The sequence below is a fragment of the Pristiophorus japonicus genome, chromosome 17, assembly GCF_044704955.1.
Source record: "Pristiophorus japonicus isolate sPriJap1 chromosome 17, sPriJap1.hap1, whole genome shotgun sequence".
Taxonomy (NCBI): Eukaryota; Metazoa; Chordata; class Chondrichthyes; family Pristiophoridae; genus Pristiophorus; species Pristiophorus japonicus.
The window spans coordinates 12680697-12693608 of record NC_091993.1 but is presented as its reverse complement, the minus strand read 5'-3'; the positions used below and the strand labels follow the sequence as shown (position 1 = coordinate 12693608).

General features: G+C 44.4%; 1 protein-coding gene across 5 annotated transcripts in view; it reads left to right on the top strand.

Annotated features, from left to right (window-relative positions):
• The first annotated feature begins 5419 nt into the window (after positions 1–5419).
• secisbp2l (SECIS binding protein 2-like) overlaps positions 5420–12912 on the top strand; it is a 72085-nt gene continuing 64592 nt past the window's right edge. For all 5 annotated transcript variants that reach the window (XM_070858385.1, XM_070858381.1, XM_070858380.1 and 2 more), the window contains exon 1: positions 5420–5565. In XM_070858385.1, coding sequence (XP_070714486.1) covers positions 5542–5565 — 24 coding nt within the window. In that variant the 5' untranslated portion in view covers positions 5420–5541. The remainder of the gene's footprint in view (positions 5566–12912) is intronic.

Sequence of the window (12912 nt, the reverse complement as noted above, 5' to 3'; positions counted from 1 at the left end):
GTTTGGTGGCCAGGGATAGAGGCAGACCTGGAACTTTGTGTTCGCAGGTGCAACACGTGTGCCCAGCTGGGCAATGCGCCCAGGGAAGCCCCCCTTAGTCCCTGGTCCTGGCCCGCCTAGCCATGGTCACGCATCCATGTGGACTATGCAGGTCCTTGCATGGGAAAAATGTTAGATGCCTACTCCAAGTGGATCGAGTGTGACATTCTCAATTCAAGCACATCCTCTGCCACGGTAGAAAGTCTACGGGCAATGTTCGCCGCCCATGGTCTACCGGACGTCTTGGTCAGCGACAATGGCCCATGCTTTACAAGCATTGAGTTCCAGGACTTCATGGCAGGAAATGGTATCAACCATGTCAGAACGGCACCGTTCAAGCCGGCCTCAAACGGCCAGGCGGAACGAGCAGTGCAAATAATCAAACAGGGGATGCTCAGAATCCAAGGGGGTTCCTTACAAAGACGCTTATCACGCCTCCTGTTGGCCAATAGATCCCGACCACACTCGCTCACAGGGGTTCCACCCGCAGAGCTGCTAATGAAAAGGACGCTCAAAACCAGGTTATCCCTCATACATCCCACCATGAAAGAAATTGTTGAGAGCAGGCACCGGTCACAATGTGACTATCATGACGGGAATGCGAGGGCGCGATGTATTGATGTCAATGACCCTGTCTTTGTCCTCAACTACGCTGCAGGGCCCAAATGGCTCGCAGGCACTGTGTTTGCTAAAGAGGGGAATAGGATTCTGGTAGTTAAACCTACCAATGGACAAATCTGCCGCAAACACGTGGATCAAACAAAAAGGAGGTTCAGCAACCCCATAGAAGAAGCAGAGGAAGAACACGATGTAGAGTTCACTCCACCACAGGTGACCGAACACTGGAACCAAGTGGAGGAGAGCCCAGTCCGGACAGGCCTGAGGCACCGCAAACAGCAGACACTCAGGCCAGCGCCCAACAACCGGAGCCCTAACTCAGGCGCTCTACAAGGGAGCGTAAACCACCAGAGGGACTTAACCTGTGATCCCAATAAGACTCTGGGGGGGAGGTGATGTCATGCATTCAACTGTCATTGTAATCGATGTATAAACTGACCTAAGTTGTACACCGTGAGAACACTGACCACTAGGTGTTGAACTTGTGGGAGACACTCCTAACCTGGACTTTAAGAACATAAGAATTAGGAACAGGAGTAGGTCATCTAGCCCCTCGAGCCTGCTCCGCCATTCAAAAAGATCATGGCTGATCAGGTATAAAAGGGGAAGCTCCACCCACCTTCATCACTTCAGCGCTGGCTAATAAAAGGACTGGTCACAGAGTGATCTTCTCTCTAGTATGGGCCTCGTGTGCATTTGTACTGTATAGTAAGGACATATTACATGTCCTCTAGTTCAAGTCTCCACCATCAGTGGAAACATCCTCTCTGCATCCACCCTGTCAAGCCCCCTCATAATCTTATATGTTTCGATAAGATCTTCTGAATTCCAATGAGTAGAGACCCAACCTACTCAACCTTTCCTCATAAGTCAACCCTCTCATCCCCGGAATCAACCTGGTGAACCTTCTCTGAACTGCCTCCAAAGCAAGTATATCCTTTCGTAAATATGGAAACCAAAACTGCATGCTGTATTCGATGTGTGGCCTCACCAATACCCTGTATAGCTGTAGCAAGACTTCCCTGCTTTTATACGCCATCCCCCTTTGCAATAAAGGCCAAGATTCCATTGGCCTTCCTGATCATTTGCTGTACCTGCATACTATCCTTTTGTGTTTCATGCACAAGTACCCCCAGGTCCCGCTGTACTGTGGCACTTTGCAATCTTTCTCCATTTAAATAATAACTTGCTCTTTGATTTTTTTCTGCCAAAGTGCATGACCTCACACTTTCCGACATTATACTCCATCTGCCAAATTTTTGCCCACTCACTTAGCCTCTCTATGTCCTTTTGCATATTTTTTGTGTCCTCCTCACACATTGCTTTTCCTCCCATCTTTGTATCATCAGCAAACTTGGCTATGTTACACTCAGTCCCTTCTTCCAAGTCGTTAATATAGATTGTAAATAGTTGGGGTCCCAGCACTGATCCCTACGGCACCCCACTAGTTACTGGGAATGAACCACTTATCCTGACTCTCGTTAGTTTGCCAATCCTCTATCCATGTTAATATATTACCCCCAACTCCGTGAACTTTTATCTTGTGCAGTAACCTTTTATGTGGCACCTTGTCAAATGCCTTCTGGAAGTCCAAATACACCACATCCACTGGTTGCCCTTTATTCACCCTGTTCGTTACATCCTCAAAGAATTCCAGCAAATTTGTCAAACATGATTTCCCCTTCATAAATCCATGCCGACTCTGCCTGACCGAATTTTGCTTTTCCAAATGTCCTGCCACTGCTTCTTTAATAATGGACTCCAACATTTTCCCAACCACAGATGTTAGGCTAATTGGTCTATAGTTTCCTGCTTTTTTGTCTGCCTCCTTTTTTGAATAGGGGCGTTACATTTGCAATTTTCCAATCTGCTGGGACCTCCCCAGAATCCAGGGAATTTTGGTAAATTACAACCAATGCATCCACAATCCCTGCCGCTACTTCTCTTAACTACACTAGTTGTAAGACTTTTTACATATACAAACAAACTGCCCATGGCACTGCTCAGTTACTCAGAGTATGCACTGTTTTATAAGGATAAGAATATTATACCCTGCAAAACACAATGGGCCATAATTTGCTGTCAAAATAACGGTGAGGCGAATGACACTTGCTGTTATTTATGTGCAAATGTTACAACTTCAGGCGAGGGCAGATGCACGGTTAAACACAGAAATCCAAAAATTTGTGTTCAAGATGCGGCACTCTGCCGTTAGCTTCATGAAAACAGCATCTCACTGTCTGCCTCACCATTTGAAATGCATTGAACGACATGAAGTTGCTGTACATGTGCGATAGATACGATACGAACTCAACTCGCCGCAGAAAGTTAAGTCTTGTCCATTTCAATCTAAGCATCCTTTTAATAACTGAAGGTCACAAGGTTGTAGTTGTTCTGAATTCTTGAGAGGGATCCTCTGGTCAGGTATAGGGAATTCGGATTTTCCTTTTTAAGCATTTAAGCATTTAAGCAAGTGTCAGCTGTGGTTCAGTGGTAGCACTCTCACCTCTGAGTCAGAAGTTATTGCGTTCACAGTCCCACCGTCGGGACTTGAGCACAAAAATCTAGGCTGACACTCCAATGCAGTGCTGAGGGAGTGCTGCACTGTCGTAGAAACATAGAAAACATAGAAAATAGGTGCAGGAGTAGGCCATTCAGCCCTTTGAGCCTGCACCACCATTCAATGAGTTCATGGCTGAACATGCAACTTCAGTACCCCATTCCCGTTTTCTCGCCATACCCCTTGATCCCCGTCGTAGTAAGAACGACATCTAACTCCTTTTTGAATATATTTAGTGAATTGGCCTCAACAACTTTCTGTGGTAGAGAATTCCACAGATTCACCACTCTCTGGGTGAAGAAGTTTCTCCTCATCTCGGTCCTAAATGGCTTACCCCTTATCCTTAGACTGTGACCCCTGGTTCTGGACTTCCCCAACATTGAGAACATTCTTCCTGCATCTAACCTGTCTAAACCCGTCAGAATTTTAAACGTTTCTATGAGATCCCCTCTCATTCTTCTGAACTCCAGTGAATACAAGCCCAGTTGATCCAATTTTTCTTGATATGTCAGTCCCGCCATCCCGGAAATCAGTCTGGTGAACCTTCGCTGCACTCCCTCAATAGCAAGAATGTCCTTCCTCAAGTTAGGAGACCAAAACTGTACACAATACTCCAGGTGTGGCCTCACGAAGGCCTGTACAACTGTAGTAACACCTCCCTGTCCCTGTACTCAAATCCCCTCGCTATGAAGGCCAACATGCCATTTGCTTTCTTAACCGCCTGCTGTACCTGCATGCCAACCTTCAATGGCTGATGTACCATGACACCCAGGTCTCGTTGCACCTCCCCGTTTCCTAATCTGTCACCATTCAGATAATAGTCTGTCTCTCTGTTTTTACCACCAAAGTAGATAACCTCACATTTATCCACATTATACTTCATCTGCCATGCATTTGCCCACTCACCTAACCTATCCAAGTCACTCTGCAGCCTCATAGCATCCTCCTCGCAGCTCACACTGCCACCCAACTTAGTGTCTTTTGGATGAGATGTTAAACCGAGGCCCAGTCTGCCCTCTCAGGTGGATGTAAAAAATTCCATGACGTTATTTTGAAGAGCAGTTATCCCCAGTGTTCTGCCAATATTTATACTGTACCTAAAAAAAGATTATCTGGTCATTATCATATTGCTGTTTGTGGGAGCTTGTTGTGATCAAATGCCTTCGCTACATTACAACAGTGACTCCATTTCATAGGCTGTAAAGCACTTTGGGATGTCTGATGGTCATGAAAGGCGCCAGAAAAAGTATTTATTTTTAATTGTTAAGAAAGCTCAGAACTCATATTATTCAAAGTAGCATTCTGGCACCACTGCCTTTAGTTACACCTTTTAAGCGTGAAGCACAAATTTAAGTGTGACAGGAAGTGTGACAGGCAAGGAATGTATGCTAGCCATCTTTATAATATAGATTAATGAATGTATATCTGTGCAAAATAACAAAAAAATAATGTACCACAGGTTACTCAATTAGAATGTTTGGTGATGTACCTGCTGAAGGTATAAATAATGCACCAGATGTGTATGTGTATAGAAATATTTTTTGTGAAATGCACATTTAAGACCACAAAGAGGTTAGGAGAATTATTTTAGGACAAGATTGTTAAGGACAGGGAGTGCCCTACCAGAAATAGTGACGGGAACAGAATGCAGTAGCTTTTAAAAGGGAAGTGGATACTGTATTTGACAAGAAAAGGGGCATGAGGAAATGGCAGAGGAGCTGTACATTTCCACATGAGTCTATGCCATGAATCGTCTGGCCTGTTAAATCACATTCTTTAGGAGAGACTCGGTTTAATATGTCTTAACACCTAAAAACATGGAGTCAGTTGTTTAAATGCTGATGCAATATGTGTGTTTATCAACTCGCCAACCGCGCGACGCCCGGGCAGATAAACAATTAAAAAAAAAACACACTTCCTGGATCCAGCCCCTGTTTTACGTGTGTCACGACGCGCTGCCCACTGTCAGCGACGGATTCGGTTTCGAGGTGGAGGGGACGGTCGCGTTGGGTGCGTATTGATCGGCGGGGCTCGCCGTCTGCTGGTGAACGCGCGGGAGGAGGTTGAGCCCATGGCGGCGGCGGCGGCGGTTGGTGCGAGCGGAGGGGGCGGGGCCGGGGCCCGAGCCCGAGCCCGAGCGGAGGGGGCGGAGTTTGCGCGCGCGCGGCGGCGGCGGGGGGGGGCGGAGTTTGCGCGAGGCGGAGCGCAGCGCAGCCCAACCCAACCCTGCCCGACAACATGAAGCCCGCACTTGGCCTGCCAGCGGCACGGTCTGACAGCGCCTGACACTCGCGGCGAGGGCAGCCTCTGGCGGCGGAGCGGGGATGGAGAGGAGCGAGGCGGCGAAGGTAAAGCGATTAATCGGTGTGTGTGTGTGTGTACCGGGCCGTGCTCCCAGGCGGGAGAGGACGGGGGGGATAAAAAGAGACGACGTTGGCTTGTGATCGGGCCGACTTGTTTTGTTTGTGTTGGGGAGGAGGCCGGGCCTTGTAGCGGCCCTGAGTGGAAAATTTCACCCCGATCTGAGGTTGCACAGCAACCGGCCCCCAACCCTTCTCCCTCCCGCAGGCGGCTGGATTGACAAGCCTCCTGCGAACAGCTTCAGGCGCCTGACTGATGCCTTGTTTGTACTTTGTGGCGGACTGTACTAAGAAGTTTGCTCATCTGTCACTTTGATTCTTCCAATGCTGTTTTTACTTAAACAATCGCCCTTTTGTTTCTCATTAAGAAATGTTAATGGAATTTTTGCAAAACGCAACGTATCAAAGGACATTTAAAAATATCACTCCATTTGTACCCTATTGGGCTTTAATCACTGTACAGTATGCTACAGTTCTTTTTTAAAAAAAAAACTAGGGCACGTACAATTTAGATACTTAAGGATTGCAATAATTGAGACAAGAAATCAGGAAAGTCACTTGTCTGATATATTTTCAGATTCAGATTAAACAAAAATAGAACTGTTGTAAATTCTCTGGCCACTGTCCAGGTGGGTTAAAGTAAGTATTCCCCTTGCACCATCTAGTCCTATGTACCTGTCACATGATAAACTTGTTATTTTATGGCATCTTATCAGTAGCACTCTTGTTAGGAATGTGGCATAACTGGTGCTGCAGGAGTTTGATCATAAGGAAATGGGTGAGTAAATAAAGAATGAAAACTATTTTGTACTGCAATGTGGTGGATCCTGATTAAAGTTCTGGATATAATGAAGCTATTGTAGTGAAACATATTTCACTTTGTAACCTAAATTGTAAAAATTGAAACTCTTGCCTGTTTTCTAACAAAAATCTGAATAATTTTCAATTGTTTAACCTGAGAACGTTAAAAAGCACACTTGAGATTCAATTTTAAAAATTGGTACCTCTAGTCGAGTCACCTAATTTCTGTGTTGGCATTCAGCCACTTTATTACTCAGTATCGCAGTACTATAGAAGAGCTACTTAGACAATCGATTGTTTAAAATGTTAAAACAACCTCTGTAGTGTATCTTGTTAGAATTGGGAGAGTTTAACTCCTTACTTTATCTTTCAGTTTAGGTTTTTTTTGGAAAAATAAATATGGAGTTAATTAGCTAAAGTTGAAGTTATTCTTGAGTAACTGCTAGGTTTGTATCCAAGTTAATGCAGCAGAGACATTGGATTCACATACTAATTCTACTGAATAATGTGATGTTTGTTTGAAGAAGTAAATGCTTTGAATTCAGCATTTCTGCTCGGACTCTTATGTTGGCTGAGATAGGAACCAGCTTGAGTCCTGATGTACTAATTAAGCACTGGGCTGCACCCTAGACCTCAAAACATGTTGCCACTATTCTCCACTATATTTTTTGCTTTAAAATTTTGTGTAGCAGCCATTATGGTTACATAGTATATCTATATTCCTTATTTATAGATTGGAACTTTGATTGTACTTGTTTCATTTTTATTAATAGCCTACCATTTTCATTACTCTATCTTTACTTTACATTCTGTATATTTTATCAAACTACTTGTGTGTGGTGACCAGAGACAAATCTGGTCATAAATCAAATAAAATACCATGCATTTTTTAACTGAATAATAAAATAAGTAGAATATTGTACAGTGATTTTACATTTGTACAAAAAGCAGTACTTTGACAAACGAAATTGAAATGGCCCATAGTTATAGATATACTTTATTAAAGCAGCAAAGAATGTTAAATGGAGAATGGGACATGATTGTAGATAGTGACATGGCAAATTGTAATGCTAAATATAGTTTTCATATGTATTCCAAGCTACATATAGTATGGGTGTTTCCTATGGTTTCTGGATGAATTTTTATGTTGTAAATATGAATGTTGCAACAAAGGCTAAGAGAGAGTATTGACCTTTTAGAGTATTGCAGAGGAATGATCATATCTGGATGCAATTGGACTGCTGGTGCCACAGATAAGGTAACTTGTCCAGTGGCTGCATTTCTGGTTGATTGTGTTGATGACTGACACTGCTCACAGCACCAGCAACTGCCCTGGTCAAAGTCATAAATGATATTCTTCATAACTGCACAAGTTCTTCCATGTCCTACTCCATCTGTCTGTGGTGTTTGCTATGCTCCTGCACAACCTCTTCTCCATAGTCGACGTTGCCCTTACACGATTCCACTCCTGCTGATCCCCATGCAGTCAGTGCATCTCCAGCAGCAGCTGCTCCTACAAAGTTACCCTTTGGCGTGCACAAGGATCCATTCTTAGTCCCTTTGACTTCCTTGTCTATATACTGATCTTTGATTATATTTCTCGTAGGCTTGGGGGTCACCTTCTATTACGCTGTAAACAACACCTAGCTGTATCTCGCTGTAGTTCCATAGACCATCTCTATGGTCAATGAAACAGAATTTCCTCCAACTGAATACTGGGAAGACCAAAGCCATTGCTTTTGGCACCTGTTCTCCTTGCCGTGGATCCTATCTACTTCCCTGGCTGTTCACTTAGGCTGAACCAGACTACGAAACCTTCAGCTTATTGTTTGATCCAGAGCGGAGTTTGAAATGCTATATCCTAACTATCATCAAAACAACTTGCTTCCAGCTTCATACCCCACAAAACTCTTATTGATTCTCTTCCTCCAAATTCCTAATTGTGAGTTCAATCTCTACTAATGCGAACTTATTTAAAAACTGCCACATGCAACCAGTCTTGCTTGACCTTCAGCCCATTATTTACTGATCAACATTTGCAACCTATCAGAGTAAGAGAGAACACGGGTAAGGGAAAGTAATCAGTGGAGACTCTGGTTAGAATTGAGGAATAAGAGAGGACTCAAAAGTGTCGACAAGCCTCCTGACAGCAGCAATTATGTATCCATTCAGAGATTAGGCTTGTAGCAAAAGCAGAGTTTTAAGGGGAGACTACTTTTCATATAGATTTGGAAGAGTAGAGTAGCCCAAGTCAGAAAGGTAGTGAATTTCTTGAGTGCATTCAAGATAGTTTTCTGGAGCAGTATGCTCTCGAACCAACAAGAGGGCAGGCCACATTAGATTTAGTAATGAGCCAGACTTGGTAAATAATCTAACAGTAAGGAAATGGTTATCTAACGGTGATCATAATATGCTCAAATTCAATGTTGGGTTTGAAAAGGAGAGACAGTTACTTAAATTCTAGACTATGAAAATACACCAGCATACTGACTGCAAATTCTACCTCATTGGATCAAAGACTGGAACTCACTAAAGCTAACCTAAGCAAGTAAACCGTATTAGGCAAAATAATGGCACTAAAGACTGACAAATCCCCAGGATCCAATGGTTTCCACCCCAGGGTTTTAAAGGAAATTGCAAATGGTTTAGCCATAATATTTCAAGGCACTCGATTTCGCGAGTTGTCCCTTTTTTAGATGTAAAATTGCAATTGTAACACCATTAAGGTTCCACATAAAAGACTGTTAGCTTAAAATAGCAGCTCATGGAATTGAGGTAAATTGTTGACTGAGTTAGGAGATTGGTTAGGTGGTAGATGACAGAGTATGGATATGTACTCAAATCGGAAGGAAGTGGATAGTGCTGTCTCACAAGAATCTATGCTGGAGCCTCAACTATTTACCATATTTATGAATGACTTGGATAAAGCAATAGAGAGCTATACATCCACGTTTGCCAATGGCACAAAGATTGGTGGCACAATAAGTAGTGTAGGCGGGGGCATAAAATTACAAAGAGACATTGATGGATTAAGTAAGTGGGGAAAACTGGCAGATGAATTTCAACACAGGTAAGTGTGAGGCAATGTTCCCTGTAATTTTGTGGGGCCATGTGGCCCTTTCAAAATTCCGCACATGTGCAGTTTCTTCAAGTTAAAAGCCAGCTCATTGGCCCCCTGGAGGGGGTGTTGAACCCCTGGAGCACTGCACAACCATGCAGCTTAAAGGGCACATCGGTGTGAGGTCATTTATTTTGGACCAACAAGGTCAAATTGGAATATTTTTTTAAATGGTGAAAAGCTAGGAGCAATGGAGGACCAATGGGCTAGAATTTCCAGTGGTTCACCACCGGTTTCTCGGCAGTAGGCCGCATTAGAGGGAGCAGCGTGCGGCGGCCGGCCCGTAAATCGGCGCGGTCCCGGCCTGCGAGACCATCAGCAGGCTGGGGCCATCAGAGGGAGCAGCGTGCGGCGGCATGCCACTGCAGGAGGGCAACGGCTGCGAAGTCAGGTCACTCATTTGAAGTACGAGCAGGCACAGCAGGAGGGGCGAAGAAGTGGCAAGAGTTTGTAGAAGGAAGTGACCGGGGCCCAGGAGAGGCGTGAGTGTGGGGCCCAGAAAAGGCGAGGGCCCAGGGGGCAGCACGGGTCAGCCCATACTGCGACATGTGTGCGCGCTCGGTCCGTGCAGCAGAGCTGGTCTCCAGTCGTCTTGGTTAATCCTTGCCAGTGGACCAAGACCTAGCTCTGTCAAGCCCGTGTGGTGGCTGGTGTACAACGGCCACCACACATTTAAAAAAAATCCAAGCACAGGCATCTTCCACCCTCCAAGATGTAGTAGTTGGGGATCTGGAATATTAGATCCTTCATTGAAACACCTGTGAACTCATTCCTTTTTGGCGTGGAAGCAAGTCATCCTCGCTTCAAGGGACTGCCTATGGTGATGATGATGATCTCGGCGGTATTTGCTGTTTTGGGCGAGAACCAGGTTGGCGCAAAATTCCCCAGCTGAGTTACACCGGTGGTTTCGAAGTACCACTGGGGAGCGGACCGCCGGCGTGCACCATCCACAGATTACCATGGCACGATTTTTGATTCAGCGGTGACCCGTAGGTAAGTATTAAAAAAGAACGCCTACGAGAATCAGCGGAACTGGGCGGTAGGTGAGTAGCCCTGCAAGAAAAAGGTAAGTAATTGTTTTTTTGCTAATTATTTTAAAATTCTCTTGTAGTAATTTTAAGTGAAAAGAGTCCTGAGAATGTTTTTATGATTTTATGTTTTTAAAAAAAAAAAAATTGTGTTTTCTCCTAGGCCCCACCCTTGGTGTAAATATTTAGCAAATTAATTATCGGTCATTTTCTTTAAGAACCGCTCAATCGGCCCATTTTTTCGCTGAGAATTGGGGTGCAACGCCCATTTTATTTCGCTGGGCGGATTTTTTTCTTTTTTGGGGGGAATATTTCGCCGGCGATAATCTTGGAAATCTTAGCGGTCTTTTGGGCGGCAATCGGGCGCTGGAAGATTGGGCTAGAATTTCCAAACAATGAGATTTAGGGGTCCATGTACACAGATCACTAAAATGTAGTAGTCGGGTACAAAAAAAAATCAAAAAGGCTAATGCAATGTTCTGATTTATAACTAGAGGGCTACAATTTAAAGGGGAGGAAGATTTGCTACAGCTATACAAAGCCCTGGTTAGACCACACCTTGAGTATTGTGCACCTTAGGATAGATTGGCCTTGGAAAGAGTGCAGTGCAGATTCACCAGACTGTTATCAGGGCTCCAAGGATTAGATTATGAGAGATTACATAAACTAGGCTTGTATTCCTGAAATATAGAATGTTAAAGTGTGATTTGATTGAGGTTTTCTAGTATTTTGAAAGGAATTGATTGATAGTGTAGATAGAGACATTTTTTCTGCCAGTCGGGGTCTAGGACAAGGGGCATAACCTTAAAATCAGAGACTGGCCATTCAGGAGAGAAGTTAGGAAAAGCTTATTTAGGCAAAGATAGGTAGAAGTTTGGAACACTCTCCCACAAAAAGCAGTCGATGTTGGTTCAATAAATAATTTTAACTCTTGAGATAAATAGCTTTTTGCGAGCCAAGCTGGGTGGGTGGAGTTGGAAAACAGATCAGCCATGATCTCATTTGAATGGTGGAACAGGCTCGAGGCGGTAAATGCCCTGCAGCTTTGCATTCCTTTTGTGCTTTGGAAGATTAGCTGTGGAAGATAGGGCAAGGAAATTACAGATGCATTGGTCATTGTTTTCCAAAGCTCTCTGGATTCAGGAACTGAGCATTTGGATTGGAAAATTGCAAATGTTATTCCATTATTTACATAGGGAAGGAAGGAGAAACCAACTAACTATAGATAAAGCCTCCCTGATAAAGTGCAACATTCCCACTGACACCTGGGAGTCCCTGGCCAAAGACCGCCCTAAGTGGAGAAAGTGCATCCGGGAAGGCGCTGAGCACCTCGAGTCTCATCGCCGAGAACATGCAGAACTCAAGCGCAGGCAGCGGAAGGAGCGTGCGGCAAACCAGTCCCACCCGCCCCTTCCTTCAACGACTATCTGTCCCACCTGAGACAGGGACTGTGGTTCTCGTATCAGACTGTTCAGCCACCTAAGAACTCATTTTAAGAGTGGAAGCAAGTCTTCCTCGATTCCGAGGGACTGCCTATGATGATGACAGATCTGTCAGTTTAACATTGATTGTGGGGAAGGTACTGGAATCTCTCATAGACAGAGTGACTGAGCACTTGGATTAGTATCAGCTGATCAGAGAGTCAGCATGGATTTGAGAGGGGTCGATGGTCTGACTAATCTAGTTGAATTTTAGTCACGAGCATGGTAGACAGGAGAGCGTCTATAGATGTATATATTGGACTTGTAGAAGGCATTTGATAATGTTCCGCGCAAGTGATTAGAAAAAATAAGTGCACACAGAATGGGAGGTAACCTTGTGACATGGATTGGGAGGTAGGAGACAAAGTAGGGATAAAGGGAATGTTTGATTGGGATGTGACAAGTGGTCTTCCTGAGGGATCTATACCGGGGCTGATCTTTTCATTGTCTCCAGGGACTTGAGCACATAAATCTAGGCTGACACTCCAGTGCAGTGCTGAGGGAGTGCTGCACTGTCGGAGGTGCTGTCTTTCGGATGAGATGTTAAACCCACGCCCCGTCTGCTCTCTCAAGAGGACAAAAGGATCCCTTGCCACTATTCAGAAGAAGAGCAGGGGAGTTATCCCCAGTGTCCTGGCCAATATTTATCCCTCAATCAACATAACAAAAAGCAGTTTGTATCTGGTCGTCATCACATTGCTGTTTGTGGGAGTTGCTGTGCGCAATTTAGCTGCCGTGTTTGCCACATTACAACAGTGACTACACTCCAAAAGTACTTAATTGGCTGTAAAGTGCTTTGTGACGTCCGATGGTCGATAAAGGCGCTATATAAATGTAAGTCTTTCTCTCATTCTTTGTATATGTTAATGACTTTGAAGAAGTGGAGAATTGAATAAAAGTTTGCAGA